At 43.7% G+C, this 21388-nt stretch overlaps 1 protein-coding gene across 3 annotated transcripts; it reads left to right on the top strand.

Moving 5' to 3' along the window:
- Positions 1 to 4630: 4630 nt before the first annotated feature.
- Positions 4631 to 21237, top strand: si:dkey-32n7.7. Of its 3 annotated transcripts, none has more exons than XM_044014388.1 (35): positions 4702 to 4788; positions 4893 to 5161; positions 5260 to 5405; positions 5496 to 5826; positions 5920 to 6082; positions 6187 to 6455; positions 6554 to 6699; positions 6790 to 7120; positions 7214 to 7376; positions 7481 to 7749; positions 7848 to 7993; positions 8084 to 8414; positions 8508 to 8670; positions 8775 to 9043; positions 9142 to 9287; positions 9378 to 9708; positions 9802 to 9964; positions 10069 to 10337; positions 10436 to 10581; positions 10672 to 11002; positions 11096 to 11258; positions 11363 to 11631; positions 11730 to 11875; positions 11966 to 12263; positions 12357 to 12519; positions 12624 to 12892; positions 12991 to 13557; positions 13651 to 13813; positions 13918 to 14186; positions 14285 to 14430; positions 14521 to 14818; positions 15375 to 15543; positions 15640 to 15905; positions 18754 to 18863; positions 20499 to 21237. In XM_044014388.1, exons 1-35 carry the CDS (start codon positions 4763 to 4765, stop codon positions 20754 to 20756), a joined length of 7962 nt encoding a protein of 2653 aa, XP_043870323.1. In that variant the 5' UTR covers positions 4702 to 4762; the 3' UTR covers positions 20757 to 21237. The 3 variants fall into 3 exon arrangements, with proteins under 3 accessions (XP_043870325.1, XP_043870323.1, XP_043870322.1); XM_044014387.1 differs by having other exon boundaries at positions 9142 to 9708; positions 12991 to 13136; positions 13227 to 13557; XM_044014390.1 differs by having other exon boundaries at positions 4631 to 4788; positions 9142 to 9708.
- The last annotated feature ends 151 nt before the right edge of the window (positions 21238 to 21388 follow it).

Here is a 21388-nt window from a genome sequence, read left to right as displayed (position 1 = left end):
AAAATTACATACATGTGAAATAAGTAAGACAAAAAAAATACAAATAAATAAATAAGTATAAATATAAATGTAAATATAAATAAATGAAAATATATACACACATACATACATTTACATACATATATAATCAAACAGTAGTAATTAAATGTACAAAGTATCAATGGCTGCCCACTCCTCAGTTATCAAAACAAGTTTGTTATGTTGGAGTGTCTTAGGGTGAACAAATCATGGGGGGACCCACCACTGGCAGACCGAAACAGAGGAGAGAGTACATATACACCCATGTAAATTACATGTAATGTAATGTATAAAATCTGTTTGATGACATTCTAAGTGAGAATTTGATCTTCTCCAGTTTCAGAAGACCTAAAATATCATGTAGCCAAACTTTGATTGATGACTGCATATTTCCCTTACTGGCTCCCACTGTAAATACTTTGAAATACTTTTACATATCCTTCTAATTTTTATAGGAGTAGGAGGAGGATTAAATAGGAGTTGCTAGAGGAAGGGTGAGCCAACCGAAGAGGCGTCAACCGAAGTGACGCCGTATTTGTGTCCAAATTTTTAGTGTTTCAACAACAACCGGATTAGAGTTAAAACTTGAAGGGGAAAGGGGCAAGGTACTACATGTCAAAGCTAGCAGCGATGAGGAGCAGGAGGCTGACTCACTCTGGCACCAGCTGGATTGAGGGGAAGTGAACCAAGAAATTATCTTGGCTGCCCAATAGTAGCCGATTAGATCAGGTAGACCCAGTCCCACAGCCCATCTATCCCTACAAAGCAGTGTACGACTTGCCCTTGGCCGTTTACCAGCCCAAATGAATGATAAAATAATGTAATTTTAGCTGTGAAAAAGGATTTGGGAAGGAAGATAGGCAGACATTGAAAAACATACAGATATCTTGGTAGCACATTCATTTTCATAATTTGTATCTATGCGCGAGAATGAACGATGTGCATGGGAGAAAAAAGAGTATTGTCTTACGGAAGGGTATGAAAATCGCCATGGGTCCACCAATCCATATTGACCCATAAATGTGGAAAGAGCCTGGGACATTTTCATGGGCGTGGATGACCGTAGGCTAGACCTGTCCAGTGCGGGGTTGATCACACAGTTCATGTCTCCCCCCATTATCAGAAGGTGAGAATCTAAATCTGGAATGGTAGAAAATAATGAGCTCACAAAGTTATGGTCGTCCCAATTGGGAGCATAGACAGATACCAGGATCACCTGCTTTTCATACATCGTACCAGTAACAATGACATAGCGACCGTTTGAGTCTGGCTGCGCTGGCTGGATAGGCTGAGACATGAGCCTTTTTGTAGGTCACCTTTTGTAGACCGTTCCCCTACAGCGGGGAACAGTGCTGACCCTGAAAAAGGGATGCAAGTAGAGAGTGACCATCTAGTCCTGACCGCCGGCTCCCTGCACCATCTTACACCTACCGCCATCACCACTCGCCTCTCACCGCAGGACTTTTGTGAGAACGAAAGAAAGAATAGAGCCATTGAGTCCTGGGCAAGAAAGAAAGAAGGTTGCCCAAGTTCCACGACCTCTCTCTTGGTTCAGCCACGTTTTACCAGGGGGGATGCAGAACATAGCGTCCTGGCCACAACTGAACTGCTGCCACTTAGCCATGGCTATGAAAATGTGTAGAGAACAGCTGGTAGTTTGGAGTCTGGGTTGTCCGGGTGTGGCATGTTGTCCTTGCTGCTGTGTGTTGCAGCAGACACTGTCAAATTCTGTCCTCTCTGCCCCTTTCTGTTATTTTTTTTTTTTTTTATGTATATTGTATTTGTGCGGCGTCCTTGAGTGCCGAGAAAGACACCTTAAATAAAATGTATTATTATTATTATCATTATTATTATTATTATTATTGTTATAATTATTATTATTAATAATAATAATAATAATAATAATAATAATAATAACAAATTTGATACAGTAGAAAACATACATGCATCCTGCATACATCATGTTCCAACACGTGATATTAGGAATATAAATTTGAATTTTGAACAAAAAGTGACATCCCTTTTAAAAATGCAGCGTGAGTAAAGATATTTAAAATAATTACAGTTATTTTAAGGTAAATTCAAAAGGTTCATTCAAAATGTCATGTTCAAAGCCAATTAATCGTAATTATTATTTTTTCCATAATTGAGCAGCCCTACTGTAGATATACAATTTTCCTTGTAGTGATAATGAGCCAGAGTGTATCATGGGAGGCCTGAGGGTCACTTCCCCTCAGGTGTTGTGTACGGTCGCAGTGACATAACCAGGATGCTTTTCTGTCTCTGAAACCATTTTTATCTCTACTCGCTAAATCAAGGTGCTGAAATACACCATTGTGTCACAAACAATGACGGCAGACGTGTTCCCCTGCAGTTTGTTTGCAATCTCTTCCTGTGACATGTCAAAGTATTTGTACTCTCGCGCTGGGTTTGAAGTCGACTTTTATGTCCACACCCTTTGTTGAGAGACACAGAAGAAGAAAAGATCTGCAACATTTTCTGACTGGGGTAGACTGGGGTAGGGGCAAAAGACACAACTCTTACATCATCCATTCATTTACTTTGTTATTATATGCTCATTTGTGTCCAGAGATTTTACACCATAGTTGTTGCTTCACTGCCATCCATCAGCATTTGGTGTGGTATTTTGTGACTTCACTGTTTCAAATCCTTAGTTCAGACCAGCAGCCCTGTGTCCCAGAGAGCAAAAAACAGTGATACACAGATATTTGTTCAGTTTCCAGTTGATTATGTTTAAAACAATAATAATAAGAATAAAAGATGACATTTGTCAAGGCTGTTGATACGGGCACATTATTTTATGTGGAATATGGAGTGGATGGTTGTTTATCTTTGTTCTTTGGCCCTGTGATGGATTGGTGACCTGTGTACCCGGTCCTATGTCAGCTGGGATCAGCACCAGAGCCCCCAGTGACCCTCGTGTGGACAATAAAGCGGTAGAAGCTGAATGAATGAATGAATGAATGAATGAATTATGAAATCACACTTATCTTATTTTAACTTTATTGTATTTGTGTTGAAATGAACGATTATCCTTTTTCAGCTCCTTTTCAGAGTGTTTGTATTTGCTTTGTTTGAATAATTAAATAAATAAAAAAAAATGAGAAAAAGGCTGTCCAATAGTGAACATACATTAAATACATACATTATACATAGGTGTTTCTTTATTAAGTGGCTAAAGTGTGTTTTTGTTTGTGTCCCAGCTGGGAGCCATGATCTCAGTCCAGGGCATATGTCTCATATAACAACACTTAAAAAAGTAGCTTGCCATTAAATGAAATGAAATTAAATGAAATTTATAATTTAATTTGCATATTTATGAAGTTCTCTCACTTCCTTCTTCTCCACGAAAAAAGTCATCATAGAAACAAGGAAACTGTTTTATTTTACTCCACGTGACAATGGTTTAAAGTGGGAGGGACACAGTTGAGTCTGACCAAAGCGAGCTTATATAGAGTAACAAACATGCAACATTCAGTCACACAATGGCTTTGTTGAAATGGATGTGCATACTGACTCTGACGAGTCTCTTATCTGCAGGTGAGTCAAAATAGTTACACTGACTATTAACTGAACATAACTCAGGAAAACTTGTTACACACACACACACTTACGCGCCTATATACAACTATAATATTTGATTAATATTGACATGATTACTAAAGGGTTTGACAATGTTATATGTTCACTTTAAGATTGTTTGACAAATTTAGAAATATGGGCATTAGCTTTGGCAGTATAATTTTATTTTTGGTGGCCTTAAACCACCAGCATTTTGAGAATAAATATAAATGTTTATATTAACAAATGTAAGGAGAGAAATACTGGGGAAGGTTTTATAATTGTATAACCTTTTATCATGTTATCTGTTATGTGATGAATATCTCACAATGCAAAGTCACCCTGAATCTGTAATCATCCATGGTGAGCCTACTTATGTTTAGATGACCACATGGAAGACTTAAAAGATATAGATTTCACTATTCTTTAGTGATGACTTATTAACATGCATGAGCATGATGGCAGCGCGTGTACATTTAAGTTAAATGGAGATAATAGGGGTCTAGAAGTTCAGGCAGAGAGGTGGGTTCTGAATCTTGAAAGTATACAAAAAAAAAACAACAACAGCAAAAAAGTGGCAAGTAGACTGTGGAGTTGACAAGAAGGGAAGGACAATATACATTAGGTTGTGTCGCTGGCTACAAGCAAAAATAATCGAAAAGTTGGTTCTGCCGTGACTTTACCAGCAGAGGACTAACAACGATCTGGTAAATACTAGAGCTGAAGACCATAATCTACTATTTTTATGTTTTCCTGGGATGTTTCCGTGGGAATAATACAAGCTTTGCAGAAAAATGACTTTGTGTTGTTTCTCTTACAGAATCATATGCTCAGCTGGATGGTGAGATGATGATTTTCTCTCAAAACCTCTAAATTATCTATACATCTTGACAACCAACTTTTTTAATAAAGACTTGTATTATCTCACAATTAAATGTTCAGTGCAAAAGGCAACATTGGAACCTGTGCTGTTCTTTGCTGCAATCATAATGAGTTAGTTACCAATTATTTTGCCTCCTTTCCAGTGTGTGGCATCACTCCCCTGAATAACAGGATAGTCGGCGGTGAAGATGCTCCACCTGGGAGTTGGCCTTGGCAGGTTAGTCTGCAGGGCTCTGGTGGCCATGTTTGTGGTGGTTCCCTCATCAACAGAGAGTGGGTGATGTCTGCTGCTCACTGCTTTTCCAGGTGGGTACCTACAATATGAGTTAAGGTCAATTTCTGTGTGTCTAAGTCTGTGCTGTAGCGGTGCGTTTCGTCGTCAAACGGTTGCATGTTTGTCGTCATTTCAGTACAAGCACATCCGGATGGGAGGTTTCTCTTGGCCGTCAGAACCTCCAGGGCACAAACCCAAATGAAGTGTCCAGAAGTGTTGCCAGAATCATTTTACACCCAAACTATGATGGTGACACCAACAACAATGACATCGCTCTGCTCAGACTCTCCTCACCAGTCACGTTCACAGACTACATCAGACCTGTGTGTCTGGCAGCCAGTGGCAGTGTGTTCAACAATGGTACAGATAGCTGGGTCACCGGCTGGGGTGCAGTCAATGAGGGAGGTGAGACTGCTTTTTGCTGACAAGGAGTGACTTTTCTTTGATATATAAAGCATAGAAAGTGAGTGTATGAACTATCTCTCTTTTTTGGTCTCTCTCAGTGTCCTTACCATTCCCTGAATCTCTACAAGAAGTGGAGGTTCCAGTTCTGGGAAACAGACAGTGTAACTGTCTCAATGGAGTTGGTACAATCACAGACAACATGATCTGTGCTGGAGTTCTGGTGGGAGGCAAAGACTCATGTCAGGTAAGCTGCTGCTTCTTTTATTTGTCACTCATTGCTGAATGTGTAAAGGACTTTGTGACATCCTTAGTCGTGTCCTCTCCACGTCCCCAGGGTGACTCGGGAGGTCCGATGGTAAGCAAACAGGGCTCCGTCTGGGTCCAGTCTGGAATAGTTAGCTTTGGTTTTGGTTGCGCCCGACCCAATTTGCCAGGAGTCTACTCCAGAGTGTCCAGTTACCAGCCCTGGATCAACTCCCTGATCCGCTCTGATGAGCCAGGTTTTGTGCAGTTCAGTTCCAGTGGTGGGGACACTGATGGCAGCTACACCTGTCCTGGTCTCCCACCACCTCTTACTACCACTACTGCTTCTGGCACTAGTACCAATACCGCAGAACCCAGTGCTACAACCACAGAGCCAGGATCTGTTGCATCGAGTGCTGAATGTAAGTATTTTGACTCCAACTACCCTGTTGTTTGAACCAGCGCTGTGCAATTACTGTAGGGGTCACAGTATTTTGTTGCTCTGTTGTTTCCAGTGTGTGGCATCACTCCCCTGAATAACAGGATAGTCGGCGGTGAAGATGCTCCACCTGGGAGTTGGCCTTGGCAGGTTAGTCTGCAGGGCTCTGGTGGCCATGTTTGTGGTGGTTCCCTCATCAACAGAGAGTGGGTGATGTCTGCTGCTCACTGCTTTTCCAGGTGGGTACCTACAATATGAGTTAAGGTCAATTTCTGTGTGTCTAAGTCTGTGCTGTAGCGGTGCGTTTCGTCGTCAAACGGTTGCATGTTTGTCGTCATTTCAGTACAAGCACATCCGGATGGGAGGTTTCTCTTGGCCGTCAGAACCTCCAGGGCACAAACCCAAATGAAGTGTCCAGAAGTGTTGCCAGAATCATTTTACACCCAAACTATGATGGTGACACCAACAACAATGACATCGCTCTGCTCAGACTCTCCTCACCAGTCACGTTCACAGACTACATCAGACCTGTGTGTCTGGCAGCCAGTGGCAGTGTGTTCAACAATGGTACAGATAGCTGGGTCACCGGCTGGGGTGCAGTCAATGAGGGAGGTGAGACTGCTTTTTGCTGACAAGGAGTGACTTTTCTTTGATATATAAAGCATAGAAAGTGAGTGTATGAACTATCTCTCTTTTTTGGTCTCTCTCAGTGTCCTTACCATTCCCTGAATCTCTACAAGAAGTGGAGGTTCCAGTTCTGGGAAACAGACAGTGTAACTGTCTCAGTGGAGTTGGTACAATCACAGACAACATGATCTGTGCTGGAGTTCTGGTGGGAGGCAAAGACTCATGTCAGGTAAGCTGCTGCTTCTTTTATTTGTCACTCATTGCTGAATGTGTAAAGGACTTTGTGACATCCTTAGTCGTGTCCTCTCCACGTCCCCAGGGTGACTCGGGAGGTCCGATGGTAAGCAAACAGGGCTCCGTCTGGGTCCAGTCTGGAATAGTTAGCTTTGGTTTTGGTTGCGCCCGACCCAATTTGCCAGGAGTCTACTCCAGAGTGTCCAGTTACCAGCCCTGGATCAACTCCCTGATCCGCTCTGATGAGCCAGGTTTTGTGCAGTTCAGTTCCAGTGGTGGGGACACTGATGGCAGCTACACCTGTCCTGGTCTCCCACCACCTCTTACTACCACTACTGCTTCTGGCACTAGTACCAATACCGCAGAACCCAGTGCTACAACCACAGAGCCAGGATCTGTTGCATCGAGTGCTGAATGTAAGTATTTTGACTCCAACTACCCTGTTGTTTGAACCAGCGCTGTGCAATTACTGTAGGGGTCACAGTATTTTGTTGCTCTGTTGTTTCCAGTGTGTGGCATCACTCCCCTGAATAACAGGATAGTCGGCGGTGAAGATGCTCCACCTGGGAGTTGGCCTTGGCAGGTTAGTCTGCAGGGCTCTGGTGGCCATGTTTGTGGTGGTTCCCTCATCAACAGAGAGTGGGTGATGTCTGCTGCTCACTGCTTTTCCAGGTGGGTACCTACAATATGAGTTAAGGTCAATTTCTGTGTGTCTAAGTCTGTGCTGTAGCGGTGCGTTTCGTCGTCAAACGGTTGCATGTTTGTCGTCATTTCAGTACAAGCACATCCGGATGGGAGGTTTCTCTTGGCCGTCAGAACCTCCAGGGCACAAACCCAAATGAAGTGTCCAGAAGTGTTGCCAGAATCATTTTACACCCAAACTATGATGGTGACACCAACAACAATGACATCGCTCTGCTCAGACTCTCCTCACCAGTCACGTTCACAGACTACATCAGACCTGTGTGTCTGGCAGCCAGTGGCAGTGTGTTCAACAATGGTACAGATAGCTGGGTCACCGGCTGGGGTGCAGTCAATGAGGGAGGTGAGACTGCTTTTTGCTGACAAGGAGTGACTTTTCATTGATATATAAAGCATAGAAAGTGAGTGTATGAACTATCTCTCTTTTTTGGTCTCTCTCAGTGTCCTTACCATTCCCTGAATCTCTACAAGAAGTGGAGGTTCCAGTTCTGGGAAACAGACAGTGTAACTGTCTCAATGGAGTTGGTACAATCACAGACAACATGATCTGTGCTGGAGTTCTGGTGGGAGGCAAAGACTCATGTCAGGTAAGCTGCTGCTTCTTTTATTTGTCACTCATTGCTGAATGTGTAAAGGACTTTGTGACATCCTTAGTCGTGTCCTCTCCACGTCCCCAGGGTGACTCGGGAGGTCCGATGGTAAGCAAACAGGGCTCCGTCTGGGTCCAGTCTGGAATAGTTAGCTTTGGTTTTGGTTGCGCCCGACCCAATTTGCCAGGAGTCTACTCCAGAGTGTCCAGTTACCAGCCCTGGATCAACTCCCTGATCCGCTCTGATGAGCCAGGTTTTGTGCAGTTCAGTTCCAGTGGTGGGGACACTGATGGCAGCTACACCTGTCCTGGTCTCCCACCACCTCTTACTACCACTACTGCTTCTGGCACTAGTACCAATACCGCAGAACCCAGTGCTACAACCACAGAGCCAGGATCTGTTGCATCGAGTGCTGAATGTAAGTATTTTGACTCCAACTACCCTGTTGTTTGAACCAGCGCTGTGCAATTACTGTAGGGGTCACAGTATTTTGTTGCTCTGTTGTTTCCAGTGTGTGGCATCACTCCCCTGAATAACAGGATAGTCGGCGGTGAAGATGCTCCACCTGGGAGTTGGCCTTGGCAGGTTAGTCTGCAGGGCTCTGGTGGCCATGTTTGTGGTGGTTCCCTCATCAACAGAGAGTGGGTGATGTCTGCTGCTCACTGCTTTTCCAGGTGGGTACCTACAATATGAGTTAAGGTCAATTTCTGTGTGTCTAAGTCTGTGCTTTAGCGGTGCGTTTCGTCGTCAAACGGTTGCATGTTTGTCGTCGTTTCAGTACAAGCACATCCGGATGGGAGGTTTCTCTTGGCCGTCAGAACCTCCAGGGCACAAACCCAAATGAAGTGTCCAGAAGTGTTGCCAGAATCATTTTACACCCAAACTATGATGGTGACACCAACAACAATGACATCGCTCTGCTCAGACTCTCCTCACCAGTCACGTTCACAGACTACATCAGACCTGTGTGTCTGGCAGCCAGTGGCAGTGTGTTCAACAATGGTACAGATAGCTGGGTCACCGGCTGGGGTGCAGTCAATGAGGGAGGTGAGACTGCTTTTTGCTGACAAGGAGTGACTTTTCTTTGATATATAAAGCATAGAAAGTGAGTGTATGAACTATCTCTCTTTTTTGGTCTCTCTCAGTGTCCTTACCATTCCCTGAATCTCTACAAGAAGTGGAGGTTCCAGTTCTGGGAAACAGACAGTGTAACTGTCTCAATGGAGTTGGTACAATCACAGACAACATGATCTGTGCTGGAGTTCTGGTGGGAGGCAAAGACTCATGTCAGGTAAGCTGCTGCTTCTTTTATTTGTCACTCATTGCTGAATGTGTAAAGGACTTTGTGACATCCTTAGTCGTGTCCTCTCCACGTCCCCAGGGTGACTCGGGAGGTCCGATGGTAAGCAAACAGGGCTCCGTCTGGGTCCAGTCTGGAATAGTTAGCTTTGGTTTTGGTTGCGCCCGACCCAATTTGCCAGGAGTCTACTCCAGAGTGTCCAGTTACCAGCCCTGGATCAACTCCCTGATCCGCTCTGATGAGCCAGGTTTTGTGCAGTTCAGTTCCAGTGGTGGGGACACTGATGGCAGCTACACCTGTCCTGGTCTCCCACCACCTCTTACTACCACTACTGCTTCTGGCACTAGTACCAATACCGCAGAACCCAGTGCTACAACCACAGAGCCAGGATCTGTTGCATCGAGTGCTGAATGTAAGTATTTTGACTCCAACTACCCTGTTGTTTGAACCAGCGCTGTGCAATTACTGTAGGGGTCACAGTATTTTGTTGCTCTGTTGTTTCCAGTGTGTGGCATCACTCCCCTGAATAACAGGATAGTCGGCGGTGAAGATGCTCCACCTGGGAGTTGGCCTTGGCAGGTTAGTCTGCAGGGCTCTGGTGGCCATGTTTGTGGTGGTTCCCTCATCAACAGAGAGTGGGTGATGTCTGCTGCTCACTGCTTTTCCAGGTGGGTACCTACAATATGAGTTAAGGTCAATTTCTGTGTGTCTAAGTCTGTGCTTTAGCGGTGCGTTTCGTCGTCAAACGGTTGCATGTTTGTCGTCGTTTCAGTACAAGCACATCCGGATGGGAGGTTTCTCTTGGCCGTCAGAACCTCCAGGGCACAAACCCAAATGAAGTGTCCAGAAGTGTTGCCAGAATCATTTTACACCCAAACTATGATGGTGACACCAACAACAATGACATCGCTCTGCTCAGACTCTCCTCACCAGTCACGTTCACAGACTACATCAGACCTGTGTGTCTGGCAGCCAGTGGCAGTGTGTTCAACAATGGTACAGATAGCTGGGTCACCGGCTGGGGTGCAGTCAATGAGGGAGGTGAGACTGCTTTTTGCTGACAAGGAGTGACTTTTCATTGATATATAAAGCATAGAAAGTGAGTGTATGAACTATCTCTCTTTTTTGGTCTCTCTCAGTGTCCTTACCATTCCCTGAATCTCTACAAGAAGTGGAGGTTCCAGTTCTGGGAAACAGACAGTGTAACTGTCTCAATGGAGTTGGTACAATCACAGACAACATGATCTGTGCTGGAGTTCTGGTGGGAGGCAAAGACTCATGTCAGGTAAGCTGCTGCTTCTTTTATTTGTCACTCATTGCTGAATGTGTAAAGGACTTTGTGACATCCTTAGTCGTGTCCTCTCCACGTCCCCAGGGTGACTCGGGAGGTCCGATGGTAAGCAAACAGGGCTCCGTCTGGGTCCAGTCTGGAATAGTTAGCTTTGGTTTTGGTTGCGCCCGACCCAATTTGCCAGGAGTCTACTCCAGAGTGTCCAGTTACCAGCCCTGGATCAACTCCCTGATCCGCTCTGATGAGCCAGGTTTTGTGCAGTTCAGTTCCAGTGGTGGGGACACTGATGGCAGCTACACCTGTCCTGGTCTCCCACCACCTCTTACTACCACTACTGCTTCTGGCACTAGTACCAATACCGCAGAACCCAGTGCTACAACCACAGAGCCAGGATCTGTTGCATCGAGTGCTGAATGTAAGTATTTTGACTCCAACTACCCTGTTGTTTGAACCAGCGCTGTGCAATTACTGTAGGGGTCACAGTATTTTGTTGCTCTGTTGTTTCCAGTGTGTGGCATCACTCCCCTGAATAACAGGATAGTCGGCGGTGAAGATGCTCCACCTGGGAGTTGGCCTTGGCAGGTTAGTCTGCAGGGCTCTGGTGGCCATGTTTGTGGTGGTTCCCTCATCAACAGAGAGTGGGTGATGTCTGCTGCTCACTGCTTTTCCAGGTGGGTACCTACAATATGAGTTAAGGTCAATTTCTGTGTGTCTAAGTCTGTGCTGTAGCGGTGCGTTTCGTCGTCAAACGGTTGCATGTTTGTCGTCATTTCAGTACAAGCACATCCGGATGGGAGGTTTCTCTTGGCCGTCAGAACCTCCAGGGCACAAACCCAAATGAAGTGTCCAGAAGTGTTGCCAGAATCATTTTACACCCAAACTATGATGGTGACACCAACAACAATGACATCGCTCTGCTCAGACTCTCCTCACCAGTCACGTTCACAGACTACATCAGACCTGTGTGTCTGGCAGCCAGTGGCAGTGTGTTCAACAATGGTACAGATAGCTGGGTCACCGGCTGGGGTGCAGTCAATGAGGGAGGTGAGACTGCTTTTTGCTGACAAGGAGTGACTTTTCTTTGATATATAAAGCATAGAAAGTGAGTGTATGAACTATCTCTCTTTTTTGGTCTCTCTCAGTGTCCTTACCATTCCCTGAATCTCTACAAGAAGTGGAGGTTCCAGTTCTGGGAAACAGACAGTGTAACTGTCTCAATGGAGTTGGTACAATCACAGACAACATGATCTGTGCTGGAGTTCTGGTGGGAGGCAAAGACTCATGTCAGGTAAGCTGCTGCTTCTTTTATTTGTCACTCATTGCTGAATGTGTAAAGGACTTTGTGACATCCTTAGTCGTGTCCTCTCCACGTCCCCAGGGTGACTCGGGAGGTCCGATGGTAAGCAAACAGGGCTCCGTCTGGGTCCAGTCTGGAATAGTTAGCTTTGGTTTTGGTTGCGCCCGACCCAATTTGCCAGGAGTCTACTCCAGAGTGTCCAGTTACCAGCCCTGGATCAACTCCCTGATCCGCTCTGATGAGCCAGGTTTTGTGCAGTTCAGTTCCAGTGGTGGGGACACTGATGGCAGCTACACCTGTCCTGGTCTCCCACCACCTCTTACTACCACTACTGCTTCTGGATGCACAGAGCCAGGATCTGTTGCATCGAGTGCTGAATGTAAGTATTTTGACTCCAACTACCCTGTTGTTTGAACCAGCGCTGTGCAATTACTGTAGGGGTCACAGTATTTTGTTGCTCTGTTGTTTCCAGTGTGTGGCATCACTCCCCTGAATAACAGGATAGTCGGCGGTGAAGATGCTCCACCTGGGAGTTGGCCTTGGCAGGTTAGTCTGCAGGGCTCTGGTGGCCATGTTTGTGGTGGTTCCCTCATCAACAGAGAGTGGGTGATGTCTGCTGCTCACTGCTTTTCCAGGTGGGTACCTACAATATGAGTTAAGGTCAATTTCTGTGTGTCTAAGTCTGTGCTGTAGCGGTGCGTTTCGTCGTCAAACGGTTGCATGTTTGTCGTCATTTCAGTACAAGCACATCCGGATGGGAGGTTTCTCTTGGCCGTCAGAACCTCCAGGGCACAAACCCAAATGAAGTGTCCAGAAGTGTTGCCAGAATCATTTTACACCCAAACTATGATGGTGACACCAACAACAATGACATCGCTCTGCTCAGACTCTCCTCACCAGTCACGTTCACAGACTACATCAGACCTGTGTGTCTGGCAGCCAGTGGCAGTGTGTTCAACAATGGTACAGATAGCTGGGTCACCGGCTGGGGTGCAGTCAATGAGGGAGGTGAGACTGCTTTTTGCTGACAAGGAGTGACTTTTCATTGATATATAAAGCATAGAAAGTGAGTGTATGAACTATCTCTCTTTTTTGGTCTCTCTCAGTGTCCTTACCATTCCCTGAATCTCTACAAGAAGTGGAGGTTCCAGTTCTGGGAAACAGACAGTGTAACTGTCTCAATGGAGTTGGTACAATCACAGACAACATGATCTGTGCTGGAGTTCTGGTGGGAGGCAAAGACTCATGTCAGGTAAGCTGCTGCTTCTTTTATTTGTCACTCATTGCTGAATGTGTAAAGGACTTTGTGACATCCTTAGTCGTGTCCTCTCCACGTCCCCAGGGTGACTCGGGAGGTCCGATGGTAAGCAAACAGGGCTCCGTCTGGGTCCAGTCTGGAATAGTTAGCTTTGGTTTTGGTTGCGCCCGACCCAATTTGCCAGGAGTCTACTCCAGAGTGTCCAGTTACCAGCCCTGGATCAACTCCCTGATCCGCTCTGATGAGCCAGGTTTTGTGCAGTTCAGTTCCAGTGGTGGGGACACTGATGGCAGCTACACCTGTCCTGGTCTCCCACCACCTCTTACTACCACTACTGCTTCTGGCACTAGTACCAATACCGCAGAACCCAGTGCTACAACCACAGAGCCAGGATCTGTTGCATCGAGTGCTGAATGTAAGTATTTTGACTCCAACTACCCTGTTGTTTGAACCAGCGCTGTGCAATTACTGTAGGGGTCACAGTATTTTGTTGCTCTGTTGTTTCCAGTGTGTGGCATCACTCCCCTGAATAACAGGATAGTCGGCGGTGAAGATGCTCCACCTGGGAGTTGGCCTTGGCAGGTTAGTCTGCAGGGCTCTGGTGGCCATGTTTGTGGTGGTTCCCTCATCAACAGAGAGTGGGTGATGTCTGCTGCTCACTGCTTTTCCAGGTGGGTACCTACAATATGAGTTAAGGTCAATTTCTGTGTGTCTAAGTCTGTGCTTTAGCGGTGCGTTTCGTCGTCAAACGGTTGCATGTTTGTCGTCGTTTCAGTACAAGCACATCCGGATGGGAGGTTTCTCTTGGCCGTCAGAACCTCCAGGGCACAAACCCAAATGAAGTGTCCAGAAGTGTTGCCAGAATCATTTTACACCCAAACTATGATGGTGACACCAACAACAATGACATCGCTCTGCTCAGACTCTCCTCACCAGTCACGTTCACAGACTACATCAGACCTGTGTGTCTGGCAGCCAGTGGCAGTGTGTTCAACAATGGTACAGATAGCTGGGTCACCGGCTGGGGTGCAGTCAATGAGGGAGGTGAGACTGCTTTTTGGAGGCAAGGAGTGACTTTTCATTGATATATAAAGCATAGAAAGTGAGTGTATGAACTATCTCTCTTTTTTGGTCTCTCTCAGTGTCCTTACCATTCCCTGAATCTCTACAAGAAGTGGAGGTTCCAGTTCTGGGAAACAGACAGTGTAACTGTCTCAATGGAGTTGGTACAATCACAGACAACATGATCTGTGCTGGAGTTCTGGTGGGAGGCAAAGACTCATGTCAGGTAAGCTGCTGCTTCTTTTATTTGTCACTCATTGCTGAATGTGTAAAGGACTTTGTGACATCCTTAGTCGTGTCCTCTCCACGTCCCCAGGGTGACTCGGGAGGTCCGATGGTAAGCAAACAGGGCTCCGTCTGGGTCCAGTCTGGAATAGTTAGCTTTGGTTTTGGTTGCGCCCGACCCAATTTGCCAGGAGTCTACTCCAGAGTGTCCAGTTACCAGCCCTGGATCAACTCCCTGATCCGCTCTGATGAGCCAGGTTTTGTGCAGTTCAGTTCCAGTGGTGGGGACACTGATGGCAGCTACACCTGTCCTGGTCTCCAACCTTCTTCAGCTACTCCTTTAACAACAAGACCAAGTACTACTGCTCAAGCTGCATTCAGTCCTGCAAGTGAGTTTAAAGATAAAACTAATACAAATTAAAAAGGTAACATTTAATTTAATACATTTAATAACGGGGCCACACGGTGGTGTAGTGGTTAGCACTCTTGCCTTGCAGCGAGAAGACCCGGGTTCGAGCCCCGGTTGGAACAAGTGCCTTTCTGCATGGAGTTTGCATGTTCTCCCCGTGTGTGCGTGGGTTCTCTCCGGCTTCCTCCCACAGTCCAAAAACATGCAATGTGGGGATTAGGTAAATTGGACACTCTAAATTGACCGTAGGAGTGAGTGTGAGAGTGAATGGTTGTTTGTCTCTAGTTGTGTGTGGCCCTGCGATGGACTGGCGAACTGTCCAGGGTGTACCCCGCCTATCGCCCGATGTAGCTGAGATTGGCACAGCACCCCCCGCGACCCTCTGGTGGAGGATAAAGCGGTTAGATGATGACTGACATTTAAATAACAAAATTAAATTAAATTAAATTAATTTGAATTAATAAAGTTTTATCCCACATTTTCTTCCCTTTCTTTGTAATAATTTCTTTCTTCATTCTTTAAATGTTCCTATTTAGGAGCAGTGTGTGGCAATGCACCAGAGAATAGTCGCGCCGTCGGTGACAGTGGTGTTGTCCCTGGAGGAATGTGGCCCTGGATTGCCAGTCTCTACAAAAATGGGGCCTACACTTGTGCAGGAACCCTCATTTCTGATAACTTTGTCCTCACTAGTGACCAATGCTTCTTGTAAAAACACACCTGTTATTATTTCCTTTAAGATTAACACTGAATAGCTATAACACCTGGACTTATGTTTCTAATAATGTTTTCTCTTCCTCATAGCTCAAATCCAAATGTCCTTGAGTGGACTGTGTTCTTGGGTCACCAACATATCAACGGTTCTGACAAGTTTGACATGTCTCTGGCTGTTGTGAAAATTAAGTTCAGCGAACTGACAGGCTCTAATGTTGCTGTGCTGCAACTGGCTAAAAGAGTCAGCTTCAGTGATATTGTCCAGCCTGTGTGTTTGGATGTAAACAATGACATATCCTTCCCTGTTGGGAGTCAATGCTGGATGGCAGGCTGGGGGAAAGGAAGTAAGAACAGAGGTAAGCTGTTTCGACCATACCAATTACTGATAGTGAAACTGACCTCTGTATTTAGTCCATCCTTATTACACACCAGTAGTGAATATTTACAAGCAAATTCTGGCATGGGCCATGCCAGAATTTGAGTCACTGACCCTCTAGTTACAAGCCCAATTCCCTTTCCTTTGGCCATATGGCTGCCCCAAATGACTGTAGTTGTGAATGGTTGTCTCTCTATAGCCCCTCTCAGGTCAAATGCTGAATAGTGGGTTTTATTGGCTCTGGGTCTGGTTGACAATACAAACATGACATCCAGGTTATTGTGGCAATTTTTTCAATTATTTTCTAATTTCTTCTATTTTACAATCAGGTTGATGAGTCTGCCCCAGTTTGCAAGTTTTACATTACATTACATGTCATTTAGCACACATGTTTATCCAAAAAAGACTTACAAAGGAATTGAGTGCAATCAGCCAGGGGTGGAGTTGAACTTGCAACCATGATGTCTTTCACACACAGGGTACCTGTCTTAACCACTGAGCCTCTCCATCCATCCTGTGTAACTTTCCAAGCAGCAATCTAAATGTGTTTACTTGCTAAGTTTAGAAGAGGGACTGATTGACTCTTCAGTAGTTAGCTGTTGGTTTCAGTTCCAGAACTGAAGTGGCCTGAAGACTGAATTCAAGGTGAAATGTCTTAAAAACCTAACTCAAGCAAGTCCAGTAGTCTCCAGCTAACTACTGAAGATGAATGAGAACCTTCAGAGACTCCTGACATTTACTTGGGAAAAAAAGAATGGAACAGCTTCATTGGACAAGGTGTGGTGGAGCAGAGAAAGATCAAAAACATGCAGGGTAGTAGGCCCTGGCAGTTCAGGGTTGAGAAACACTGATCTAGATCACTGAGGTTGTCTAGCCTGATACTCCTAGATGTCTGTCAACTGTGCAACTAAACTGCTAAACCACTTTTTTCAGGTGTAAAACAGTGTATATTGGTATCTAGTAATGTGATTTGATCAGGAGGTGCAAATCTTCATAGTTCCGTATAAAGTATTGAAATAATACACTTATTATTATCATGCTTGCTTTACTGGTACACCCTTTCACTACTTCCTTGTCTAATCAGTGCACCTCATTAGACAGCTGAAACAGCTGAGTGTCAGACTCGAAAAACCAAAAACAATCCACCTACATGGACGTGTAAACTAAAACAATAATTTCAAAGAACCGTTTTCTCACAAAAACTTTAACAGAACTACTTGATGTGACTCAAGAAACACTTTGCAGTAGTTTGCGTGTTTCTGTAGGGGTCTCTGTCGTTTCTGTGGGGTGCCTTTCTTGTTCTGGGTTTGGCATAGTTTCTGAAATATAAGTGGTACACAATATTGCCAAACAAATAATTATATAATTACAGATCATTTACTAGTTGACAACCTATAAACAAATTATAACAATTAGAACCATTTGGAGAAATATAACAGTTGTAAGAAGCACATTGCTGAACTGTGTACAGTTCAGGGACAGAGTATTGACCAACTCCTATTAAATACTCTGAACACTTATAAATAGCTATTTAACTAGCAATAAACGTTAGTAACATGTGTATATCTTGCACTAGCTAACGTTAGCCGAGAGATTAATTAATTAATAATGAAGTAGTGCTACGAGCATAACATTTACATGAAACTCTATGAAGCACTAACTGAGATTAAAAACAACTCAAAAAACACGTACCACCAAATAAAACGTATACAGACCTTGTGTCCTGTCAGCCAGGTGCTAAAATAAATCACAGCCTTAATTGGCACCATGTTTCTCTCGTTTGTTCTCCTACTTCCGGTATTTTAGCCTTTCAAAATAAAAGCATCACTTTTGCACAGATGACATACCACAATAAAAGTAAGACAAAATTTATGTCATTTACATACATTAATTTTGAGTTTTCGATAACTTTTTCAGCAACCAAATTAACACAAACTACTATAACTTGCCCCACAATAATAATACAATTCTGATATATTACAATATTTCAAATTACAGTAAGAATTTTGGAGATTCTTCTGGGTGTTAGCTCACTTTCACAACGATTAGCATCGAAGTTCAAAGTAGGCGGAGCCAGAGCAGTTTAAATAGAGCGTTGCCTCATCTCCGTTCTGCATTTTGAACTTTCGTTGACACAACCATGTACTTAATATGTTATAACTAAGTACTTACATCCGTTCCGTATGGGTTCTTTCTTAGTACGTAGATTGTATTACCATCTAGTTTCCTTGAAGGTTTTAATGTGCTTACAAAGTAATAGTACTTACTTACTATGTTTTCCGATGGGTACTTTCTTAGTACATAGATTGTTTTACATCTAGTATCTTGGTAGTTTTTCATGTACTTACTAAGTAATTACATAGTACTTACTATCCTTTCTGTATGGGTACTTTCTTAATACATAGATTGAATTACCATCTAGTTTCCTAGTATGTTTCCATGTTCTTACTAGGTACTAACTTAGTAATTACATAAAGTTATTTTGGAATTTTCCATTTAACTATGTTTTGTTACCATCTAGTTTCTTAATAAATACCAGGTAATTGCCGGACTGTAAAATAAAGGGTTTCCGGCAGAGTTAGCTGCAGAAGAAGGGGTTTAGTTTTAAATGAAATGACTGGAAATGACTGGACCTTTGAAATGTTGGCCCCTAACCTGTGGAACAGTTGACCTACCAACATCCTCAAACCAAAGCTACAGTTAACTGTATCTTTACTAAGTAACCAGAGCAGAATCACATTGAGGAAGGTGAAATCACAGCATTTGCTTTTATATTGTATTAAATAAAACAATTTGAGTGATTTTTTATTTATTTTTTTGTTACCTAGGTGATTATAAAGCTGGATCAGTGCTCCGAGACATTGAAACTCAAGTAGCAAGTTGTGGCAATGTTTTGGATACAGGGAACATTTGCACATATGCCATGGACCTTCAAGAGGTAAAAAAATGCTTTCCCTTTGTCTATCTACTGAACAAATTTCCAGTACATGCGTGTGTATTTTCATCATATGTTCAGTGGTAACCATGCTAATGCAGAGCGAGACTGTCCTACAATAAAACGTACATAAAGGTCATATACAGGAATTACGACCTATGTTTACGTTTTCAAAACATGCGCCGCTAGCGGTTGTATACATAACAGCAACCAATTCCGCCTTAGACGCGGTATCTAGTGGCTTCGCCGTTGTCAGCACCGGTAGTCGGCTCAGTGGCGAGAGTGCTGCGCCAGAGCGCGGTTGACAATGGTTTGGTCCCTAACTATACCACCTTTTTTAAAAAAAATTTAACTTTTACTACCTAACCCTGTCTTTTTTGCCCTAACCCTACCCTCAGTAACATCTGTGCATATTCGAGTTATGTTAAGTTATGTTAAGTTCGAGTCGAGTGAATACTACCTTTACGTCGCATTCAGGGGTTTGAGAAAAACGACCCACAAGGGGTTGAAAAAAACCGACCTATATGTACGTTTCAGTTGGAGGACAGGTTGTGCAGAGCGGAACTTAATCACATTTCCTAGTTTCCCCCAACAACGTGACACAATTGCCAGGTCTCGCATGTTGTCATCAAGCCGTTAAAGCAACTGACTTCAGCATGAGTTTAATATCAAGCGTTAGCACAGACAAGTAGGGATGTCCCAATACAACTTTTTCACTTCCAATACGATACCGATATTGCAGCCTTGAGTATTGGCGATACCGATATCGATCCGATCCGATATCAGTACGAATCATGCATACTTTAATCACTTATTTTGTAGTGTGGAATGTTAGAATAGGCTTGATCAAGTGATACAAAACTTAAACAGAGAACAATAGTATGAGAAAAACTGACCCATTTATTATTAACCAATGGTTACATCCATTTTAACCTTCAACATAAGAATATTGTTCATTTCATACAGTCTATGGTTCATTTTATCAGGAGGAAAGTACCAAGTGCTAATGGGGGTGTTTTCAGAGAACACCCCCCTTGTTTTCACTATTTTGGATTAGCCCAAACCACACAGGGTGAGTAACTCGTCCCGCAGGTAAACCTGGAGCCCGGGGACCGACCCCGCAGATGTACTTAGCTCCGTGTGTGGAGCTGACACAAACGGAGGCTGTTGAAAGTCGACAGGTGGCGCTGGTTTATGAAATAATGTTTTAGCGGCTAGCCTCAGGATGAGCTAGTGTGGTGCTAACGGCTAGCTCACGCTCGCTGTGCGGCAGATTTCAAAGATTAAAGAAAAATCTTTAAACTTTAAATAGCAGTAGCACACAAACACTGGAAAAACAAGGAAAAAAACAGGAAGCCCTGGCATTTAGGCAGTCGTTATTAAGAATTTGGATAAATCTTCTTTCTGAGTACAAGCTCGGACTAAAGATGTTAGTATTGTTTCTACATGCTGCACTATAATTTCTCTTTATTTTATTATTATATTTACTTTTTATATATTTGAGAACCGACATATGTGGCCAACCGTGACTTATGCGTACCATTACACTCCTACATGTCAGGGTTTCCAACATCTATTTGCCTTTTAGTCACGTGTCAGAACCTTAATGATGGTGAATGCACTTGTTTTTTTTAACAGGGGGATCAGGGCAGCCCCCTGCTGTGCAAGTGGGACTCATCTTGGTTCCACGTGGCCGTCGTTACAATGAATGAAAACAAGGTCCGTGCTGATATTCAGGTCTTTTCAAAAACATCAAGATTTGGGTCGTTCTTAAAGGAGACAGTTGGCGACATGCCGTCTCCCGCAGTGTTTGCAACAGGAAATACTCTCGGTTTCACCAATTCCTTGTTTTTCACTTTCACTGTCATTATTATCATCATGTTCCAGTTCCAGTGACCCCTCTCATAATCCCTCATTTATATTCTGTACTGTTAATGCACTTGAAATACTGTGGTCAAACAATAGAGAACACATCACAAGATGGTTTGTTTTTATATTATACACGTTTACTCATTTAGAATAGCACAATGTATTTTACTCTAAGTACAAGTAACTGTATATTTCATATAATTTACTCAATGTACCCGTTGTCTTTTAATAATAACATTATTAAAACATTATTAAAGATGTATTTTTCTGAGCAACTATGTATCCTCAGATATAATCGGATTTGTTCACATAAGGTTTTTCAATAAAAGTTCCATTATATATAAGCAAATGTCAAAGTTACTGAGGAGGAAATGTTTTAGTTCAAAGTTATTTATTCCGATGTTGAGCAGTCATTGTCCAGACGAGGCTACACCTCTGAACCACAGGCAGCAAATTCATTTTAATAGTCTATGATAAAGCAACCAGCCACAAGAAAGGCATTCTAATCATTGATAAAAGCCCAGGTGAAGAAAAGACAAGTCAAATCATCAATGAGCAAATGTTGCACTTATGAACAGAAATCGTGAATGAAACCCTTCACTATTTATTAGAATTTGGTTTCCAAATTCTGGTCACACGCTGTGAGATGTACATCTTTT

The sequence above is a fragment of the Solea senegalensis genome, linkage group LG18 (genome assembly GCF_019176455.1).
Source record: "Solea senegalensis isolate Sse05_10M linkage group LG18, IFAPA_SoseM_1, whole genome shotgun sequence".
NCBI lineage: Eukaryota > Metazoa > Chordata > Actinopteri > Pleuronectiformes > Soleidae > Solea > Solea senegalensis.
The sequence above is the reverse complement of the archived record's forward strand: the minus strand, read 5'-3'. Positions and strand labels throughout refer to the sequence as shown.